The sequence below is a fragment of the Myotis yumanensis genome, unplaced genomic scaffold, assembly GCF_028538775.1.
Source record: "Myotis yumanensis isolate MYYU_CA2020_CCGP unplaced genomic scaffold, mMyoYum1.0.hap1 SCAF_13, whole genome shotgun sequence".
In the NCBI taxonomy this organism is placed as follows: Eukaryota; Metazoa; Chordata; class Mammalia; order Chiroptera; family Vespertilionidae; genus Myotis; species Myotis yumanensis.
In genome coordinates, this window is record NW_027223764.1 from 47,201,141 (window position 1) to 47,224,201 (window position 23,061).

The window sequence follows — 23,061 nt, forward strand, 5'->3', positions numbered from 1 at the left end:
AAGACCCCACCTGGCCCTCACAATGTGTAAAACCTCCCTTCTAAGCCTCTCCCTAGAACTGGCAGATACTGCAGCTCCTGCCCTGTGTTCCCCAGAGCAGCCGGCAGCTTCCTCCCTGGCCTTGCAGAGGCTTCTCTCTGGAAGAACTGCCACCCCACCCAGATATCTGCCGAGTGGAAATAAGGCAAATGGATAAAAGGCACCCACCCAGTGAGCCACAGCAGGGGAGGCAACCCCGTAATCAGTGTGCTGAGCACCCTGTCCGCTTCTCAATGGGAAGCCAAACCAGACAGAACCCTCCCGCCTCTGCCTGGTGAGCCCTGGAGAGTGCACTCTGACGGTGGAGAGTGAGAAACCCATGAACAGGTAGCCAGGGGCAAAGACAGACCTCAGGGAAGCGGGTATAGGCCATTTTCTCAGAGCATAACTAAGTACCAAGTTGATGCACGTACAGACTCCCAGACCCTTAGTGCCTGAGCAAAGCAGTGTCCCACCGACAACCGTGTAGAGCAGCGGTTCTCAACCTGTGGGTCACGACCCCTTTGGCGGTCAAATGACCCTTTCACAGGGGTCGCCTAAGACCATCCTGCATATCAGATATTTACATGACGATTCATAACAGTAGCAAAATTACAGTTATGAAGTAGCAACGAAAATAATTTTATGGTTGGGGGTCACCACAACATGAGGAACTGTACTTAAAGGGACAGAAGGTTGAGAACCACTGGTGTAGAGCCTCTTGAGATATTAAACTCTTGGAGTCTCTGATCCTCTTGGTGCTTTGGGAAAAAACCCACCTAAATACGGCAATAATCAATCTTTAAATGATTAGTCACTGCAATATCAATAGTGCTTCAGGGGGCTCTTGCTGTACATAGAACATTTAATCATTGTTGCTAAGAGAGTCCGTATTCAGCCCTGAAATCTGATTCTAAAAGGAATCAGATTCCAAAAGGGGGGGATGCAGCAAATCATCAAGGGCAGGCACGGATCCTCCTGTTCTTGTGATCAGTGTATCTTGTCCTCTTTGCCTTCAGTGTAACAAGATGTGTTTGGGTTAACACTGAAAATGCCATCCAGTCTCCATAAAAAAGCGCAGATTTGTCCCTGTTCTGCCGGTCCACTATCTCCCGCTCTATTTCTGGCTGAGGGCACCAATGCCCTTATTTTGTCCTTTTGTGACCTTTGCTGGACAGATGTAAGATACCGCCCCTGAAAAGTCCCCTGGACAGCACCACTCAGGTGAAGGTTCTGAACATGGAATGGTGCAAAATCAAGCCTGTCCTTCTACCCCTTCAGCATCTCCAGCTCCCTCCTCTGCACCGCCAACTCCCATTGCCTAAGGCCATTCCCTAACACTCTTGCCTGGACAACTGCTCCCAGACTGGTCTCATCCTCTGTGGTCTTCGATGCTTCAAACCCTCTCTTTATGTCAGTGGTTCTCAACCTTCCTAATGCCGCGACCCTTTAATACAGTTCCTCATGTTGTGGTGACCCCCAACCATAAAATTATTTTCGTTGCTACTTCATAACTGTAATTTTGCTACTGTTATGAATCGTAATGTAAATATCTGATATGCAAGATGTATTTTCATTGTTACAAATTGAACATAATTAAAGCATAGTAATTAATCACAAAAACAATATGTAATTATATATGTGTTTTCCGATGGTCTTAGGCGACCCCTGTGAAAGGGTCGTTCGACCCCCAAAGGGGTCGCGACCCACAGGTTGAGAACTGCTGCTTTATGTAGTTGGTGCAATAGTGGATCTTCCTAAAATGTAACTCTGATCATTCTTCTCCTGCTGAAGACTATTCAATCACTCTCTGCCCTCTGAGTCGAATCCATGACATTTATAATTTGGCCTCTGCCTACACAACTCTTAGCCACCCTATGGGATGCTCTTTTTTAAAGACTTAACTTTGGAGCTATTTCCGAGGTTGTATATGTAGTAAAGTGCTTTCAGTTCTCAAAATAGCCCCCTGATGTGTTTTGAGGTAAAAGGTGGTACATGTATATCATGGAATGCCATGTGCAAAAGAAAAGCAATATAGTAGAATATTAGCAATGTTACCTCAACCATCTGTGGTGTTGGAAAATTTTACTTTATCCTTTATGCTTTTCTATATTGTTGAGATATTTACAATGAGCATATATTACTTAGAGAAAACAGGCAGTTTTCCTTCTTTTAAAAGTTGCTAGGTGAGCCCTGGTCAGGTAGCTCAGTTGGTTAGAGCATCATCCTGATACTCCAAAGCTGCAGGTTTGATCCCAGTCAGGTCACATACAAGAAACCAATGAATGCCTAAATAAGTGGAATAATAAATCTCTCTCTCTCTCTCTCTCTCTCTCTCTCTCTCTCTCGCCCTCCCCCCTCCCTCCCTCTCAAAAAAAACTTTAAATTGCTAGCCAACCCATAGTGTATGTGTGTGTGTTCTATCCTTTTTAAAAAAAACACACATATTTTTATTGATTCCAGAGAGGAAGGGAGAGGGAGAAAGAGAGATAGAAACATCAATGATGAGAGAGAACCACCGATCAGCTGCCTCCTGGAGGCCCCCTACTGGGGATCTAGCCTGCAACCTGGGCATGTGCCCTTGACCAGAATAGATTCTGGGACCTTTCATTTTGCAGGCAGATGGCATTTTCAGTGTTAACCACTGAGCCAAACCATTCAGGGCCAGTGTGCTCTGTCCTTAGACAGTTCCTTACATGTAGTGGACTAGCTTCCCTGTCCAGCCCCCCATCTACATGCTGTCCCCCAGGAAGTTCCTGAAATGGGCTGGGTTGCACTTTCCTCATCTGCCAATACCTCTAACACAGGGTGTGGAGTTTGTGGTGAGTGTGTGAATATTAAATAACGTGCTGTGTTTCAGGTGTAACGGGATACTTTTAAGCACTAAAGCGTTGCCGTTCTCCCACGCTTCCTTCCACCTCTCCCTCCCTCGCCCCAGCTGAGCTCCGAGCACTGCTTCTGGCTATGGGGAGGGCGGCAGGAGTGCCCAGGACAGGACTTGACCACCCAGAACAAAGGCCTTTTTACTTTGAGTACAAGACCAAGGCCTTGAAATCCTGACTTTCATTTGCAAGGCTAGGCCCTCGGCTGACCACAGCCATCCACCAATAATGCCCGCCTAGACTGGACCCACCCAGCTGACCAGAGAATCCTCAGAAATCTTTAAAAAGTGATCATTATTTTGAGCCACCGAGTTTTAAGGTCACTCATCACTGGGCGACAAGTAACAGATATGAGGCATCTGGGTTTTTTAATAAATAATTTCCCCCATCAAGTCTACAGCATGATAAATTTACCTATGATACTTAACACAGTTCTGTTTTGATTTTGCATTGTATAAACGTTTGCTGTTGGTGTACAGGATGCAATTGATTCGGGGACTTTGAACCTTGCTCCATCTGTTAGTCTAACAATTTGTCTGGATTTTCTCTTGGGTCTCCTCTGGAGAAAATCATTATCTGCAATGTGATCCGTGTGCTAATGGTCAGGATCTACTGCACCAACTGAGGTGCGGGCGGCAGCCCCACCCAGAGCTGCTTACTGAGTTCTCACCGCAGAGTCAGTGCCCTCTCGCCAGTCGGACAGAGACACGGAGACTCCCGGTGCCCCCAATAGGCCCTTCAGTTCCGGGGCATGTTGGGTTCCCCTGTAGGCAGGCAGTTTGGGGAAGGGCCCTGACGCTGTCACATTACTGATCTCTTCTTTCATCTGTTCTTTGTCTCCCATCTTGTTCACTCTGGTTTCCGTCTGCTACCCTCTTAATCCTCTCTCTCTTTCTCTCTCTCTCTCTCTCTCTCCCCCCTCCACCCCCACATTAATTCTCTGCCCTGTTTCTTCCAGTTCTGGGCCAAGCAAGGCACCCGAAGAACAGACAATGAAACTACAATTTCAAATCACACTTGCGAAGTCCCCATCCCTACCTAATGCCGCAGGCTGGCAGGGATTTCCCACCAGAGAAAGCCAGACGAAATCCCCCTAAAGGTGATTGTGGGCCTCCACCCTCCTGGAAGGCCCCCGTGAAAGCAGCAGAGTGCAGAGGTGTCACCAGAAAACGCCCACAGCCCTACGAACACCAAGGCGTCCCTTCTGTGGGAGATCTGCGTGTGGGGTGCACGGAAGCAAGGAGCCAGGTCAGCCGGGCACCCGGAGCATAGGCCCAGAGGGTCATTCTAAGTCCCCAGAGTTCTAAGGAGGACACGAAGATTTAGCCTGTGCCTGGTGATCTGGCCTGGCTGCCCCCCTATTCTCTGCTTTTCACCACAGAACCCCAAACTCCGGGAGCAGGAATCCCTCCAAGTCACCCCAAGGGCCATGTTCTCCCACCTGAGTGCTTTCTGCAGCTTCCTGGCTGGAAGCCAGCCCTTCCCCACCTCTCAGCCCTCCTCTCACTGCCCCCTCCTTCTCACCCCTCCCTCTCACAGCCCCCTCTCCAGTGGCCCCAGAATGGCACCTGGCTTTCTGCGAGGCTTACCTAGACAGGCCTTTGCCTTGAAAAGACGCTTGACTGCCCCACACTCATGCTCAGCCCAGCTTCCCTAGCCTAAGCACCCACCACACCGCCAGAAGCCAGGCCAGCTCTCCCTCCCCACTGAGCTCTCTGACCCCGGGATGCCATCTTCACCCCACCTGCCACAGGCACAAATGGCGCTCCATTCAGGCTTGAAGTGACTCTGTCACCTGCCTGTGACCGAAGCAATAGGAACTGGGACAATCCAAGCTGTGGGGTTGTGATGACACGCGCCCCTGAGAGTAGCGGTTTCATTCAGTGGGAAGTGGGCGGTGCAGTTCTGGGAAACGTGCTTTGGGTTCAGGGGGGCCAACCCCCCAGCATCCTGCCACCTCATAACCCCGGTCTGGGGCCACTCTGTCCTGACCTACAGTCACCTCTCTCCCCAGCCGGCTGTCTCACTCTCTCCCTGGGCACCGGGAGAATGGGCCGCCCACACTGAAGGGTTATCAGCTGAAGGTTCAACAGAGATGCCAACCCTGTGGCCTACAGCCAAAGGAAAGGACTCTGCCCGAGGGCTGGGAAATGGGGGGAGGGGTCTCTGGGCAGATGGCTCATCAGTTTTCCACACCCAGAAAAGGCGCCGCTAATACAAGGATGGTGAGAACACAACTCTCCCCACGGTATCGCTCGGGGTACTGACACCATGTCACAGTGCTGGCGTCAGAGGGTTAAAACTGCCAAATGGATGAGGTAGTTGTGAAAGGAGGAGAGGAGACACTGTGCCATGTTAGAGGGTGTGGGTGGCTCCACCTCACACTGTCCCCTCCAGGAGAAACAGCTGTCTCCACATACAACCCCTGTGATCAGCACTGATTCTCCCTAAAAGGCAGTCCAGTGGAGCAAGCCCAGTGTAGGTGCGCAGGGGGGACTGCTGGAGATGTGCATAATTTTAATTTCAAGAGCCATTAGTGTCCATTGCATACAAGAGCCAGAAGAAGGTGGAAATCAGGGTTATTATTCCTCCGAGGAATATTGAAGATTGGCAATATTCACTCTAAGTCAGTAATATTACATACTATCCACTAGAGGGCGGAGTGTGGAGTATGAGGTGTAGGATGGAGGGACACACTAGAGGAGACTTCTAAGGCAGTAGATTAGATGCTCGCTCTAGTTTGGCTGATAGAAAGTGGATAGACCTCGCATTCCCACAGATGAATAGGGAGGGAGGGGAAACCAGTGTGGACTTAAACCAACATAAACAGACAAAACCCACCAAGACCCAAAGAAGAAAGCTAGTAGCCTGGCACATTTGTTGGATGTGACAGACTGGGGAAGTTGAGACCCAGAAAACGGTGCCAAATCCAAGGCCCCCCCAAATGCAGGTGTGTTCATCACACATCACAGAGGGGCCCTGTGTCTAATCGTTCATCAAACACGTCAAGAGGAAATGGAACATTAGCGGCGAGCTTCTTAAAGTGTAATTTCCTCTAAGAGAAATTTATGGCCTGCACTTACTCTCCATTAGCGTACATCTAACTTCTTTTATTCGTTTATTCATCAAGACAGCCCTGGGTCCAGGCCAGCCCTGGGAACCCGCAGGTCATCGGGAAAGGGACCTCGGGGGGCTTTCCTCCTGGTCCAGTGGAGTTTTCCAGATCATAGCAGGAGCAGCCGTGGTGCATTTGCAGGAAGTGTTCAGGTATTCCCCAAAAGGCCATTCATAGAACCAGCCCCAGAGGCGACCCTGGCTATAAAATGAACATCTGAAATGTACTTTGAAATGAAATGATTTTCTGTTTGCCGTATGAGGTTTGTGATTGCCTCTCCAAAAGCATTGCTTCTATTGCTTTTACGGCCAGGTTCAATTTCTTGTGTAGTGATGTAATAAAGGGGTGATTGAGAACTGGGAGCGAGGACTTCCGAATCAATGAGCAGATGTATCCCTCACCTGCTGCCCCCTCGCCCCGTGACGCTGGGCTCATTTCCCGATTTCCAAGCCACCCTCGAAGTCCCAAAACTGGGGACACAGGCACAGCTGTTCCTCTCTTTACCACGGAGGCCCTAGCCCTGCTGAAGAGAGCACCCCAAGCCCTACTCTGGGCTTTCTCAGGATCTCTGGGGCCCATCACTCTTTCTGTGAATAATGGAACTTTAAGGTTATCTTGATGAAAGCGAAACACAGCTGATATTTACAATTCCCCTTTGGGGACTGGAATGAGGAAAGAACATCTTACCTTGTCTTGAGGATATTCAGAAACTGCAAAATTTCTGAAAACTGGATCAGTCTGAGAGCTCTTAAAAATCTCAAACCTGGGAAGAAAAATGAAATAGAGACGAGTTATTTTCAGCGGGTGGTGATGTTTGCACAGTGTGATTTACAGCTGTCAGGGGTGAAGGGAAATGAAGTCCTTGCAGGAGATTTAACTGCCCATACTTTGGACATAGTCCTTCATCCCGATTCTTCGTTGGTTTCATCTCAGCTGCTGAACAGAGTTGTTAAAGGAAGCTGCTTGGAGCCACTGAGAAGGAAGGTCCGGCGGGAGAGCCCGTTTAAGGAGGTCTCTCGCGTGTCCACCTGAGGCAGCGTTTCAAAGTTACCTCATCACCAGAGAGGATTTTGTCTCTGAAAATGACTGGGAATAGCTCAGCGTTATGCTAAGAGCAGATTAGGAACAAATCTGATAACCTGGTGTCTTTGATGGATTTCTAAAGTCTCCGTCCTGATACAATGAAGAGTACTGCCCACTGCATTATCTGTTTTCTAAGCTCGCACACCCCATAACTTCAGGATTCAAAAGTCTATAATTCCACTCCTACCAAGTGTCAAGATAAACGTTCCTCCTTTCTGAATCAGCAACCTTTCGTGGATGGAGAACAAGCCAGTGTTTCCAGGTGGCAGAAGAGAGAGGAGACAGGGGAAAGAAAGACAACCAAGGATGAAAGAAAGTTCAAATTACTGTTGTGTTTTGCTGGCCAAGGGTAGATATATATTTCCACTGAGAGCAGATCTGTGAGTCAGAAACTTTCTGAGTCCCTGGTGGGTTTTAATGCTTGGCCTACATGCAAGAACTGGCTTACTGGTGGCCAAGGGTTTGAGACACTTTCAAGGTCACGTCCTCTCCTAAGTGGGTTTTCTTTTGCAGATTACCCTAAAGCATTTCATTCAGTGCCTTGAAGCGCTGTGTGCTGCTGAGCGCCAAGCGAGCTAAGTTGTTGACAGTGGGAGACATTTTCTGCCCCATAAGTGAGGCAGTAAGGGGGCATCTAATGCACAGTGACGGGAAGAAGAGGTAGTGAGTTGCTAGACACCCAGGATGAATCAAAGAAAGCGGACAGACTGGACGTTCCCCTAAACATCTCCCCACTGGGCCCACCTTGTTCAGGCATAAGGTGCCAAGGAAAAGCTCATTGAAAGCCCAGGGCGTGGAAGGGTTCCTACTGCACAAAAGGGAAGAAAGGACAATGGCTCAAAGGGAAAACTTCTCATCTGACTAGGATTCACCTTCCCGAACAAATGATTTTTTCAGAAGAAAAAATCACCTTCTATTTTGAATGACTTTTACATTGGGTGTTGGGTTTTTTTTAATAAGAAAGTGCAGAGATGAGAAGGGTGCTGATGAAATGAACAGACTCGGGAGTCCGAAGCAGAGGCCGAGCCATGCTGATGAGAGGCTGGCGTAACGGCTGAGAACTAAGCTTGATGTGAGGACAAAACCGAGATGTCATCCCAGAAGCAGGAACGATGGGGCCAGGGAGGGACAACATGATGCTTAAGAAAAGATCAATGGAGAGAAGACCACAGGGACCCAGCCTGGGAATAAAATGTGTTCCAGAGGGAAGTACAGGCGAGATCATCGGTTCGGCCAGGACATAACAGGAACGCACTTTCTAGATATGAAAAAAAATGACTCAGGGCTCCAAGGGAAAACGGGTGGCCGGCTCTTAGCAACCAATGCTGAGAAGTATGACTGTTTCCTGTAAATATCAAACATTAAAATAAAGTAAAAAATAAAGTGTCCGGGTGGGGAGAGGGTTACCAGGAATGCAACTCAAATCATATTGTGCACTGTCAGCTTTAAACGACACCCAAGCAGCACCCAGAATTTTAGGACAAGAAGGGTCAGGCCCAGATTGGTACACCCAACAAAGTCGTTGTTCAACAGTAAAGGCAACAAAAAGATATTTTCAAATACGAGGTCTCAGAAAATATATTATTTGTGCGAAAGTATTTTCAAAGAAGTTTTCAATCCTTCCTTAATCAGAATGAGTCTCAGGGGCTGGAAAGTGTATTTTTATCAAATTGTCCTGTTGGTCCTAACGACTGACCTCACTACAGCACCACTGACGTGTGCTGCTGGGAGGTAAAATAATAAATTTAGAAACACTGGGTAGGGATAGACTGGCAGCACTGAGACCAGTCAAGGACATAAGGCTCTTTAGTCATGGCTTAGCCACTGACGGTTTCATTCTGAAAATCCCGTGTGTGCATGCATATATATTTTTCCACTCATGGAAACAAAAATAGAATATAGATGACCTAAACTCCAAACTGGGTTTCTTCCTTCTTATCATTAAGTGATAAGAAGATGCATTTGCCTCCTATATTGTTTGTTTGTAGCTCGCCACTCTATAGAGTGACTCACAAAAATAAAAGAGAATAAAAGCTTTCCTTTCCAATGAGGTATATGAAAATAAGGGTAGGAAGAAATGGATGCAGCAGCCACGTGGTCCTGTACTCTTGCTAGAGGTAAACTGTTCGCCAACAAAAGCAAGCAGGGAGACACAGTAAGATGAATAATGTATAAGAGAGGAAAACAAGCTGGCTCTCAGGAGAACAGTCATCCCAGGGAGGAGACCCGAGAGCAATGTCCCTGCAGAGGGGCCGGGGGAGCAGCAGCAGCGTCCTCGGGGACAGAACAGCAGTGGGCTGGGCTTATGTGAAGGCCCGTGCTGCTCATATCCATGGCACCGGGTTTCATGAACACAAATGAGTTAACAAAGTTCAAAATAAGTTTAAAAAATCGGTCTTCATTTTATCCTTGCAGAAGCCAGACTCTCAGGAGAAGTGGTGGTCTTAAGCGTGTATCTTTCAGGCACAGTTCACAACAGCCCCCTCGCTGCTTTCTGCCCTGGACCCCTGGTGGTCTATTCTCAGCACAGCAGCCAGAGCAGGCTGTGAAAAGGTGGAATAGATGGCGTCACTCCTCTGCTCGAAATCCTCCAATGCCCATTTCACACAAAGTCAAAGTCCTTCAAGGACCTAAAGCAAGGCACCCCCATTTCCTTTTGGCCTCCTTGTCCTCCTCCTACTTTCACTCTGGCCTGGCTGTCTTCTTCGGTGACCTTGGCTGTGCAGCATGCTCCTGCCTCAGGGCCTTTGCACACGCTGTCCTCTCTGCCTGAACACTCTTGCCCAGATGGGCGCACGATGCACCCCCTCACCTCCTCCAGGTGTTTACGCAGTGTCACTATCTCAGTGAGACCTTCCCTGGTTACTGTGTCCAAAACTGGAGCTCTCCCCTCGCTCTCCCTCCGGTCAGAGTCGACAGTTAGTGATTAAGGAAAGAGAAGAGAGCAAACAAAGTCTGATAAAGTCAGGAAACAGCAGTTTCACAGTCACCCTGGCGAGTAACCAGCACCTTTCAGGACAACATTCTTTCTAGTCAGCTAGGCAGGGCAGACAGCTTTACAGCCATTGGGGGGTTGGGGTGATGGCGGGTAAATGGCATCTTTCTGCTGGATGAATGGGGGAGGGGGAAAAGGGGAGGGGAAACTCCTTTTAAAAAGCACATGCACAGGAGAAGCCAAATGGCAACCATGAAGGAGCAGGGCACTCGCCTGGGAGAGTCTGGGGAGGGGCGGAGTGGAGAAGGACACCAGCCCCCAGGAAATCCCGGAAAGAGACCGGGTGGGGGAGAGCACCAGCACAGGCCCCGAGAAGCCGGGAAGGAGACTGGAGAGTTTGAAAGAAAGCCCGCTCTTTTGCAAACGCAAGGAAATGCATGGAGGCTCCGCGAGAACCTCGGGGCAGCTGCTACCCTACAGCCTGCCCACTCTCTCTGCCTCCCAGAAAGTGTTCTGCCACCCGTCCCTTTTCGCTCTAATAAATCTCGCCACTATGGCTAAACTCCTCCTCCGGGAGGGTCCCTGAAATTCTTTCCCTAGGAAACTGTACAAAAACTCACTTCCTCTAGCAACACCCTATTACTTTATGTCTCTCGCCTGCTGTTCTTCTCTCCTCGGTATAAAGCACATGCATTTTTTTTAATGTAATTTGCATCTTTTCTACTTGGCTCTAGCATCAGCTCCCTGAGGGGAGTGACCTGTCTGGTGTGCTCGCAGCTGTGTGTCACAGGCTAAAACAGTGCTTGGTGTCAGGTGGGTACTCAACAAACACCTGCTTGACTTGAGTGAATAAATCAGACTCGAGAATGAGTGTGATGGCAGAGCCAAAGGTTAGATACGCTGCATTCGGAGCTAGGCCTCGCTTACTGAGGGGGAAAGCCAAGAGCTCAAGGTCAGGGTTGATGCTCTGAGGCAGTGGTTCTCAACCTATGGGTCACGACCCCTTTAGGGGTCGAAGGACCCTCTCACAGGGGTCGCCTAAGACCATCAGAAAACACATATATAATTACATACTGTTTTTGTGATTAATCACTATGCTTTAATTATGTTCAATTTGTAACAATGAAAATACATCCTGCATATTAGATATTTACATTATGATTCATAACAGTAGCAAAATTACAGTTATGCAGTAGCAACAAAAATAATTTTATGGTTGGGGGTCACCACAACATGAGGAACTGTATTAAAGGGTCACAGCATTAGGAAGGTTGAGAACTACTGCTCTTAGGAAATATAAAGCAGCCTAACCTAGAAGAGCCATAACCACTGGTCACTCCTCAACACCCAGAGAGGCCCGGAGGGGTGGGGACAGCAACACCGATGTCATAAAGGAGCCAGGAGAAGAGAGGGTAGGATGGTCAATGCCTAAGTAACAGATCATTCATCTTCTCTGCTCTATAGACCTGTATTCTCATTCCTGATCCCATAGAATTCAAACCCTCTGAAATAAGATGGCCTTCCAGGGAAACAGGAAATGGCTATAGCAGAGTTGTGAACAAAACGTGTTTCTACCAAAAAAGATGAATTATGGTCCCCCCCACCACCAAAGGTACCAGGTCCATATGGTTTTACAAGAGCGTTCTTTCAATCAGTCAAGAAATAGAGTCAAAAAAATAGTAAACTTCCTCTCATGGTCTTTGATTCCATAATCAATTTTTATTATATTGTAATAAAAATGGATTTTTCTCCTCTTTTCTGTACTCTATATTGGTTTAGAAAGCTGGTATTAATTAGCTGAACACAGGTAGCCCACACATTTAAAAAAATAAAAAAAGACACCTTCATGACACTGACTAAGTATAAGAATCCTAAGCAAAACACTAGCATCTCATGAGTGAGACTATGTTAAATGAACAGCACTCAGGAGCTGTGGCTCAGGACTGTTGTGGGGTATAGAGCAGAGAAGATCCTTCTTCAGGGATCTTTGTTCATCCTAGCCCCTGAAGAGTGACCTAGCCCAAGGTTACAGCCCTGCCAGAGGGGGCCCCCAAAAGTGGCAGATGTGGGGACAAAGGTTGTTGCCTTGCCTCAAATTGGGGCAACTCTGGGAGCCATGGAGCTGCAGAGCTCCCCCTGGGAGGGGCTGAGGCCTCTGTGCAGCCGGGCTCCATACCTAGTTTCCTTCTTCTCTCCTGGATACAGATGACCATTAAAACCTACCTGAAGCCCTGGCGGTTGTTGCTCAGTGGTTAGAGCATCGGCTTGCACACCCAAGGGTTGTGGGTTCGATTGCCATTCAAGGGTTGCAGGTATGATCCCCGGCCCAGGCAGGGTATGTGTGGGAGGCAACCAATCAATGTGTTTCTCTCACATCAGTGTTTTTCTCTCTTGCTCTCCACTTCCTTCCCTCCCTTCTACTCTCTCTAAAAATCAATGGAAAAAATATCCTTGGGTGAGGATTAACAACAAAAAAGAAACTACTCTGGAGATTATATACCAGAAACTAAGTATTCTCAATACACAGGAGGGTGATTGGCAGTGCTCAGTAAGTGGTAATGTCATCACATGGATCTATATACTAGTAACTAAAACAGAAAAGCCAACAAGACAAATAGAAACACCCATACCCACACATACATGGTTTATAGTGTTACTGTTATTTTAAATTATTGGTGAAACGATGATGTTGATGATCAATTACGACTGAAGTGTACTATTTTTATCCCCACATGCCAAACCTTTAACTGTATCTTATTTAATCCACAGGACAGAAGAAGACAATAGTTAAACAGACTAGAGTGTCCAGCACACAACTTGTAAGCAACAGAACCAGATTTTAACCCAAATCTGTCTCCACAAAGCCCACGCTTGTAATCAGCTGCCCTGGCACAGACACTGACCAACCGCCAATCCTCAAGCACTTTCGGCACCGTGGTCATCCTGCCACACTCTCCTAACACTTGGCATTTCCCTCAGGATATAAATGCCCTTTGCCCACATCCCACTGTGTTCACTATTGTGGTAAAAAAACAAACAAATAAACAAACAAAACGGAGGGAATATACTAGGAAGAGTCCCTGTTTGATTAGCTCCAACCCAAATAGGGGCTCATTGCTATTTTATTTTGCTCTTCTATGTTAATAAATTTAATTATTTTTTCATGTAATTACTAGGTCATTTTATCTTATTTTTTAAAATACAGTGGCTTTTGCCGGTGTACCTGTGTATTCATCTTTCTTATTAATATATTTGAGCTCTTTTAAAATGAGGATAGTATATGTTCTATATCATCTCCCACAGGTCAGCATTCTTTTAATTTTGCTTAGGTGTGTGTTTTTTAAGCCTAAAAGTTTGCTTTAAGTGAATTTTTCTTTTCAAATTCTAAAGTTTATTGATGGTCAAATATATGTCTTTCCATCATTGTTTTATTTTCCTCAGTACTCAAAAACGGCTTCTTCCCACATAAAAATGGAATTTTTATAAAAATACATCTACATTTTCTCTTTGAACTTTTAGGGCAATGGTTCTAACCCTTGGTTGGACATTTAAATCACTTGGGAAACTCTAAGAATTACGGATACCTGGCCTCGCGTCAGCCTCCCCTCTCCGACTCAACAGACCTGCGCTCCCAGGTCCAGGGTGTGAAAGCTCTGAGACGATTCTAATGAGCCAAGGAGGTCGAAAAGCTTTGCCAAGTTTTTCAGTAAATGAGCAGAGAGTACATATTTTAGGGGTCTCACAACTACCCACTCCGCTGTAAAAGGTATGTGAACGAATGGCCATGGCTGTATTACGGTAAAATGTTACTCAAACAAGTAGAGTGAGGGGCCTAGTTTGCTACACTTGCTTTAGAGACCTTCGCCTGGGATTTGTTTGCCTTCAGATGATGACTCTGCAGGTCTAGAGGGGCCTGAGATTCTGCTTTTCTCACCAGCTCCAGGACATCACTGTTGGTCAGAGACCTCAGTAAAAACACAAGGCTGCAGGGCAGTGGGTCCCAGACTTTGTTGCCATGGCAACCACCTGGGGAATATAAGACAGTACTGATGCCTCCCACCCCCAGATACTCAGATGCAATAGGTCTGGGGTGCAAGCTGAGCATCGGAATTTTTACAGCACCCCCTCGTCCAGATGAGGCCAACATGCAGCCAAGCTTGGGAACTACTGCATTAGGGTATCTTTTCTCCTTAACCTCCAGCTTGTTAATCCATAGGATCCTGATGTATCCATTTATTGTGGTTAATATTGTGCCAAAAGGACCAAGTTTTAATATTCTCCCCAAACAGCAAATTTCCCTCTCCCTGAGTAATCATTTGAGTAATCTGAAGCTGGACCTTTACCTTTATTAATTTTAAAAATATGCTAGGTAACTGTACGTTAGAAGAAATCAATAGTATATTGAGAGTCTATAAAATAATGCAGTCAGTTTAAGATTTTAGTGAAAAAGTCATTTTAACAGCATTAGAGAAATATGACTTCTACTTTAAGGTTTATAATTGATAAAAAGTTTCAAATCATTTTATGGGGTAAACAATAACAACAATAAGGTAAACAAACAAAATAAGATAAAATCCTGAGAGATCCAATAAAAAACAAATAGAAAAGAAGTCATGCACATTATATACTGAAAAACTAAATTAATTAAACCTGAAAAACTCAGTGAGGGAGGATGACTTTCCAAAAAATGTAAACTTTGAAAGTTGATACACATATAAAGGAAAACCACTATAGAATAACAATTGAAATATAAATTGAAAAATTTATTAATAGCTTCCCCTCAAGGACTTTGCACTTATATACTGTCTTTTTAAATTCTTTAAAACATTTACATATTATTGAAATGCCAAACCATTATAATACAAAAATAGATGGAAAGCTACTACACTTGTAAAGTAAACAATAAACCTGGTACCCAAACTGACTCTCAAAACACAAAAGTAAAATACAGTGGAACCTCTGTTCTCGAACTCAATTCGTTGTGGGAGGCTGTTTGAAAACCAAATCATTTTTTCCCATTAGAAATAATGTAATGAATTAATCCATTCCCAACCCCCAAATGATTCCCTGTTTGAACCTTACTATATACGGTACATGTCTTATGTACTATTTAATTATAAATATTTTAAAAACAAAAAAAGCATGAAATGTAAATGAAAATTTGACAAAAAGAAAATGAAATGTACAGTAAAAAATTAAAATTTTTCCATGTAATATCATCAAAAGAGCTCAAAATAAGCAGCAAAAACAACATGAAAATATTCACAGCACAACATCTTGAGATGTTAACAGTGGTAAACTGACTCATACTCTGAATTCTCTGCTTTGTTTGTCACCTGAGAGATGTGGAGAAGAAAACTGTTCAACATGGGAGAGATTCAGGAACTGAAGTTTTAACTGTAATCTCACTAGGATTAGGGACGCTAAAATTCTACATAAAATACCAACACATGTAATTAATAAATGAATTAAAATAATGATCAGAGCATTCTGATTAAACATAGCATATTGAACAGAATGGTTTGTATCTGCTTCCTCTCAAAGCCTCACTAAAGTAATACTCCAGGGGAAAAAATTCAATAAAATTCCATATGGACAAAAAGAAATTTTAAAAAAATGGAGGAGGCAGCTACAGCACATAAGAGAAAACCATATGTCGATAGATAAAAAATGGATATCCTGTTAAAAATTCACTTGACAGAGCTGAGAAACTGAACTTCATGTTTATTCAACATATATAGTAAAAATACATATATATGTATATTTATATACACATACAAATATATGTATATACCCATGATAATAACAGAATATCAGAAATATCCTTGGTCAATAACCTTCGATGAGCAATTCCACAAGATTGAGGTAGTGGAGAGAGAAAAGCATCATGAAGAAGAAAATAAATGTCCAAAAGGTGACATGGAGTGACTGGCACTGGGAAGTGAGAGGCTGGGACAATGACTGACAGATCGGGGTGCCAAACAAGACCACCCAGTGTACAGCAGTTAGCCTGGGCATTTTAGTGGGCAAAGCAATTCCTAAGTGAACTGGTAACTCCTAAAAGAAAGAGGTGGTCTCCACAGCTGCAAGACCAACTGTTGGACCAAAATGCTCTATGGCACACCCCAGAGCTCCTCGGACAAGCAAGGACAGCATCCACATACCGGCTAACAGAAACGTCTCCCGTTCAGAGAACCGCGCAAAATCAAAAATCACAGAACATTTGAGGAAAGTCGAACTTTCTTTGAAGACAGTCATGTATTCTTATCAAAGTGCCACTTGAGGACACAACATGAACAATTGTTAATTGTCAATTAACAACACTTAATTGAAAAACATGAAGAGTTTGTGAGGAAATATGTCAACTCAACAAAAATCAACTATTTATTTTAGAAGTTAAAATTCTAAACATCAAAACTTTAAAAGACCAACTACACGGAAGAATGGACATAGCTACATGCAAACTAGAGGGCTGGACGGTCAAACAGCGATCTCTTCACAAAGAAACAGGAGGATGGAAAGTACAAAAGTGAAGTTAAGACACGTGGGAGAAAGGTGTAGAATTTTCAACTTTATGTAACTGAGTTTCCAGCAGGAGGAAGTAAAGGCAATAGAAAGCAGGAACATTTTAAAAATAACGCGGGAAGAAAGTTTCCTAGAACAATAGGGTAACCTGCATTCTCAGATATGCCTACATGTGGGCCTTCTTAAATTTTAACTGGTGACATTTCAGAACATCAATGTGAGGATGTAAAACCCTCAAAGCAATGAGAATCAAGTGCTACCATAATTCTCTCGGATGCACTGAAAACAAAAGAAGGAGAAATTACTTTGATCAAGGAAATATTTACTTAGCCTGGTGGAAGAAAAATAAATCCAAAAAAGGTGAGATCCAAGAAGCAAAGTAGGAAAAGAGTAAAAGTAACTAATGTGTTAGCAAAATATCATAAAAAATAAATAGTAACAATGATCTAAAATTAAAATCTCTGGACGATATTACATGGAAAATAAAGGTGTGGAGGAGAGAGGGCAGTGGAGGTATAAAAAATGTGTAAAAGTTCTTGTCTTGCTTCAGGGAGATACTAATACATATTTTAACAGAAAATTAAAAGGATGTATTTTTAATTATAAATTCCAAATCTCAGAGGGGGAAAGTGAAAAAAAAAAAAAAGATCAACCAACTAAAGTAAGAATTGTGAAAAACAATAACAAAAAAAGCATATTAATTGGAAAATACTATTGCAACAACAAAAAGAGCCCAAATGTTCCAGCAAACACAACAAAACTGAATGGATTAAATTCATCTATTAAAAGACAAAGACTCTCACTCAGATAATATAAACACAGTAATAATGCATCCCAGATGCACGCTGTTTGTAAGAGATAACACCGAAAGCAAAACACAAAGCAAAGTTGGAAATGAAAGGCTGAAAATCTGTGCCAGGAAAATGCTTAACAAAAAAAAAAAATAAAAGGCAAACAAAGCAATAATGATACCAAATATAATAGCAACTACTGTGAAAATGTACCAAAGAAAAAGAGCCATACTTCATATTGATAAAGGAACACTTCACAAAGAAAATGTAACAGTGAACAAATTGTATACACCTAAGAATATACCTTTGAGAGACGTAAAACAAAATCTGACAAGAATGCAGCAAAAACAAAAACTTGACAATGTCACATCACAGTGAGACTCCAACGTTCATTTTCCAGAAATTACGCAAAAAAATAAGCAAATCTATAGAATATTTGTATAATATTTAATTCTGGGGATATATTCATAGATATCTATCTGAATGGATGAACAAATAAATATATGTATTGCTCAGTAAACTAGAAACACTAGTTTAATAACGCTAGTCTTTATGGTACTTGTCTTTCTCTTCATATGTGAAATTTAATGAACAAATGGAAGTACCAAGCAAAATAGAGACAGACTCACTGATAGAGAGCAAGTAGGCAAACAGCTCTGGTGGGGGACTAGTGGAGGAATTGAACAGAAAAGAAAAAGAGAGAGAATTCATAGACATGGACAACAGTGTGGTGATTGGCGGTAGGGGTGTGGAGGTAGAAGAGGGCATGGGGGATAAATGGTGATGGAAAAAATCAAATTTAATTTAATTTAAATAAATAAAATTAGAAAAATGATATCACTAATTTTTAATAACTTCAATAATAGCTATTCAACAGTCACAAAAACTGAGCATGTACTAGGCCACAAAGAAATTTCATAAAATTCCAAAACGCAGAAATCATATAGGCCACATTTACCGCAAAGCAAGAGAATAAGAAAATCACAAAAAGATAGGCAAAATCGATTGTATTATACAGAGAAGAATTTAATATATGATAAAGAAGTCATAGCATAAATCAAAAGGAAGACGAACATTATGTACAATGATAGAATGATTGATTAACAATGAGGATCAATTTAAACAGTCACCTTACACCATAATTAAAATTAAATTGAGATGAATTAAAATTAAATATAAGTAACATAGAAAAACTGAAAAAAAATGTAATTACATATTTACTTGCCCTCTGAAGAATTTCTAGATGTGAAAGGAATCATAAAAACTTTTTAAAATATCAGCTCAACCATCATAAAAAAATTAAAATCCTACATGTCAAAAAAGTAATGAAGATAATAATCTACTAGCAAAATAATTTCATCAAGTATGATATGGTTAGGATAAATTGCAATATCAAAAGGGTGTCCATAAAATATTCTACCAGTAGTTCATGATTAGGCAAAAAAAATCATGAACAGGCACATCATGAAATAGGAAAATAAATAAGTAGTAAACAATCATTAGAAATTATTATACTTGGTTGAAATAAAATGCATACTAAACAGAATTACAGTAACAATGTGTTTATTCTACTTAACTAGCAATGTATTTGAGTTTTGCTTGCTAGAGATGATCTGCAATGAAATAGTCTTATAATTTGATGGTGGAATTGTGAATTGCTATAGCATTTTCAGAAAGTGATTCCACATTATAAATCAAATTAATTCCATATCTGGGGATACAGCCTAAGAAAATATAACAAAATATGGGAAAAAAAGCTGCAGGAACAAAGACGTTTATTGCAAAATTATTCATTAAACGGGAAAAATAGAAAGCAACTTAATATCTAAAAAATAGATCTTCTTATATATAGTCCATCTTCTTTATGGGATATTATACACGTTGGAAAAATAATGTAAAATGAGAAAATGCTATGGTTATGATGTTAAGTTAAAGAAAAGATGCAGAGAATAGAATGGCGGTTAACAGGCTGAGAGGTGGGGGGAAGGGAGTCATTTACTGGCTAAAGAGCTTCAGATTGCAAGATGAAAAGGTTCTGGAGATTTGCTTCACAGCAGGGTGACTATACTTGACACTACTGAACTGTGCACCTAAAAATGGGGAAGACAGAAAATTGTATGTGATGTGTCCTTTACAACAATAAAAAATAGCAGATTGGAAACACTGAAAATAAAAAAAAAGTTGCATATAAAGTTCCCTATGATAAAACTATAAAAAATATAACTATATGAAAAATAAAATAAAAAACTAGAAGAAAAGCATAAAATGTTACAAGTGGTGTGTTACACAGGCAGGATTTTTTTATTTCTTTAATTTTCCCTAGTTTTTAAAATTTCTTATACTTACGTTAAAATTTCTATTTACACTGTCGATTTTGGGTTGCTGTTGTTATAAAGGCAGGACTGAGTTGTGGGTCTTCTGGCTCTGAGTCCTGTGCCCATATCAAAGATTTGGCAACTGAGGCCAGCAGAAGTTGTCCCCTCAGAGAGTCAAACTTGGCACCTGGGGCCTGAGTAGAGGTTAGCATCATCCTGAGAACTAAGGCCTAGCAGTGGCGCTAGACAGGTTCAGGGGTTTGGGACCTTCTCAGATGGAAGCAGAATTGCCGCATTGACAGAGACTGAGGGATGCACAGGTGAATGATAAACCATTCACTGTTCAGGGCCCCATTATCCCAGGAAGAAAGGACTCGGGAGATTGCTGCAAACAAAGCCCGATCGGAGACTGAGGAACACCACAAAAGTAAAAACACGTCGCAGCCCGTGGTGGGAAGCCTGCCAGGGTTTTCCAATTTGCCGTTTTCCATTCCCTTTCACTCCTTAATCTTTAAATCCAAAAAGCTGGAAGGTTCAAATAAACCTCTGTCGTTTCCAATCCCTCCAAATTATTATTGTGATGTCTGACAAGGTCAAGGTGATCTTGCAGCCTGAGAGCTCAAACCCAGGACAGGAGACAGACAAGCACAAGGGGGTATCCCAGAGTGTCGCCTGCAGCCAGCTGCCATCCCAGGACCCCAGCTCAGTCACTGGCAGGCGTCTCAGCCTCAGCACAGAGTGAATCGGGGCCTCCTGACTTGTCCTCCACCTGATCCCAGCCCCGCTTCCTGCCTGACACATACTAAACATCAGCTGATATTCAAACTGGAATTGTGACTCATTCATTCATTCATTCATTCATTCATGCCATACATGTGCAGTGAGTCTGCACCACTCACTCACTGTTCCATACATTAAGTTACAGGGGTGCTGCTCCTGCTTCAAGACCTTTATTTGAATAGGGGGACCAGAAAGTAGATAAACATTTTTTAATAAACAAAAAAGACAGTGATTTTACCTCTTAAATATATATGAAATGACTCATCCTTTCTCTCTTCACTGCCAGACCCAGGTCCAAACCACTGCTCCCCCTAGTTCACCCAGGGGCTTCCAAACTGGACTTCCTGCACCATTTAATCCCCCTCCCCCTCCTGCCCTGCCGCCCCTTCTCCAGAGATCAGCCAGCATGCTCTTTGCACAGATCACATGGCTCCCAGCTAAAAGCCTCACATGGCTCCCATCTCCCTAACAGTGAAGTTCAGATTCCTCGCCTTTCTCTGGAACGCTGGACATGACCTAGTTTCTACTCATCCATGACCATTCTCCTAGTCCTCACTCCCTCCACACTATCTCTGCTCCTCAAACATTTCCCAGCTCCTTCTCAGCTCAAGGCCACCCCTTCCACTCCTTTCTGGGATGTGCTTCCCCTAGTTCACTTGCAAGGCTGGCTCAAATGATGGCGCTCAGAGAGATCACCCCGGGCCACCCATGGCCCTCTTCTTTCGTGCGGTCTGGATTACTCCCTACAGTGATCTGATGTGCTTGTTTGGATGATCCCGCCTGTCTTCCTCAGCGGAATGTCAGCAGCACGGCAGCCAGCTCCTCACACCCCACTCTCCACTGTGAACATATCCTCTAGAGCAGGGATGACGGGCACACAATGACATTCGCTTTGGAAAATGAGTGAATACATTTACAAGAAATCCTTTCAAAAGAAATGTAAAAAGGAAACTGTACAGTAAGTTAAACCTGTGGTTTTAGTCATTGCTCAACTCTTTCTCAGGAAATGGTCTTTTGCTCTTAGCTTAATAATGCCATCACCCTTGCTCAGCTCTCTCACTGCTTTAGTGTTGGGCCTCGTCAATGCTTAAAGCACGAGGCAGCTGGTTCTTGAAGTGAAGAGGGAAGATAACAATCCGACCAGCACACCTAAGGTCATGGAAATTTAGATTCCAGACGAAGTCCTTGCCGATGCTTCAGCCCAAGGAAGAAGACTGACTAGGATTCACCTGCCACATGTGATACATGATTTTGCTACACGAGACCATACGGTGCAGCAGTAGCTGGAGTTGCACTTGTCCACATCACAACCCTAAGCTGACTCCGCAGCAGTCACACTTCATTATAAAGAAGCTACTGCTGCATTAACCTTCCTGGAAGTAAGGCTTCCTAAGGCTGGGTTTTAGGTACAGAAATGCACATGTAAACCACTTACTGCAAACGCCTGTACGTTATGGATGCCCAAATAAAACCAAATGCCTGTGGAGAGCAGTTGAGACAAGAAAATCCTCCCTGAGGAGTCTCCTGTGGTCTTTTCTGGGTGAGAAGAATGAAGCACCACCCAAGACAGGCTGGGCAACCTGGCCACGGCCCCTCTGAGGACAGGGAAACGAACTAAGGGCACTGTTGTCCCAGGAAAAAAAACAGATATAGTCAATAGCTCTAAATGCCTCTTCCGAAAACGGTGACTCACTGGGAACGATGACCACTTAATACAGAAGGAGGCCGCTCCCATCATCGGCCTAGCTTTCCCCTACGTTCTGAAATATATTCTTTAATATCTCAAAAACATTCCGGAGCCCCAGAGGCCAGTTACACTCATCTAAAGAGAAAGCAGAGCGGTTCTGCCTGGCCCAGCACCTCCGAGCTCAGGGGCCAGCCAAGCACAGGGGATGGAGGAGGCTGTCACCCATCCACTGACTCCCCAAAATGCACCCCAAAGGGAGGGCACTTCCTTCCAGGGCAGCCTCCAGGAATGTGGGATATTAGGGGGGTAAGAGCGGGGTTAGGGGGGTCCTTACCCCAAGAAGCGCAAACCCTGCAGCCAGACACCACGGACCGCCAGCCGCTCTGTGGTCCCTCCTCAGGCGTGGCGGGCCCCGATCTCACCCGGTAGCCCTTATGGAACAAGTCGCCCAGGGACTTTTTTCGACGCCTGGTGGGCCTGTAGACCTCTGTGCTGGTGCTGTTGGGTGGGTGATGGTAGACCAGGATCTTACTGGGGATCATGGCGGAAGCAGAGAGCTGGGCTGGGCTCCAGGTTCTTTCAAATCACTTGTCGCACCAGGCGAGGCCCGGGAGGAGCCTGTGTCCCGCTGGCCATGCTGCAGACAGGCCCTCCTGCCCTGCAGTGTTGCTCACCAGCATCTACGTCCTGGTGTAGCGAAGAAAGACTCTCTCCTCCCACACCCACCAGCCCACATGCAAGAATCCAGCAGGCTCAGGGCATGAGCTGTAGCAAGGCGGGTGGAGGGAGGGGGCAGCACTCCGAGCCTTTATGTCCGACAAGCGGATCACTCAGCTTCACTCTGGAAATTACCACATAAGCTTCTTGGAACATGGCTTAGGGGGATGGAAGGAGAAAAGGCTCTCATTCCTCAAATCAGGGGGGGTACTG

At 44.2% G+C, this 23,061-nt stretch overlaps 1 protein-coding gene across 1 annotated transcript in view; it reads right to left on the reverse strand.

Moving 5' to 3' along the window:
* KCNMA1 (potassium calcium-activated channel subfamily M alpha 1) overlaps positions 1 to 23,061 on the reverse strand; it is a 672,109-nt gene that overhangs the window by 213,328 nt on the left and 435,720 nt on the right. The window contains exon 7 of the mRNA XM_070433250.1: positions 6,703 to 6,778. Within this exon, the coding sequence (XP_070289351.1) occupies positions 6,703 to 6,778 (76 nt within the window). The remainder of the gene's footprint in view (positions 1 to 6,702; positions 6,779 to 23,061) is intronic.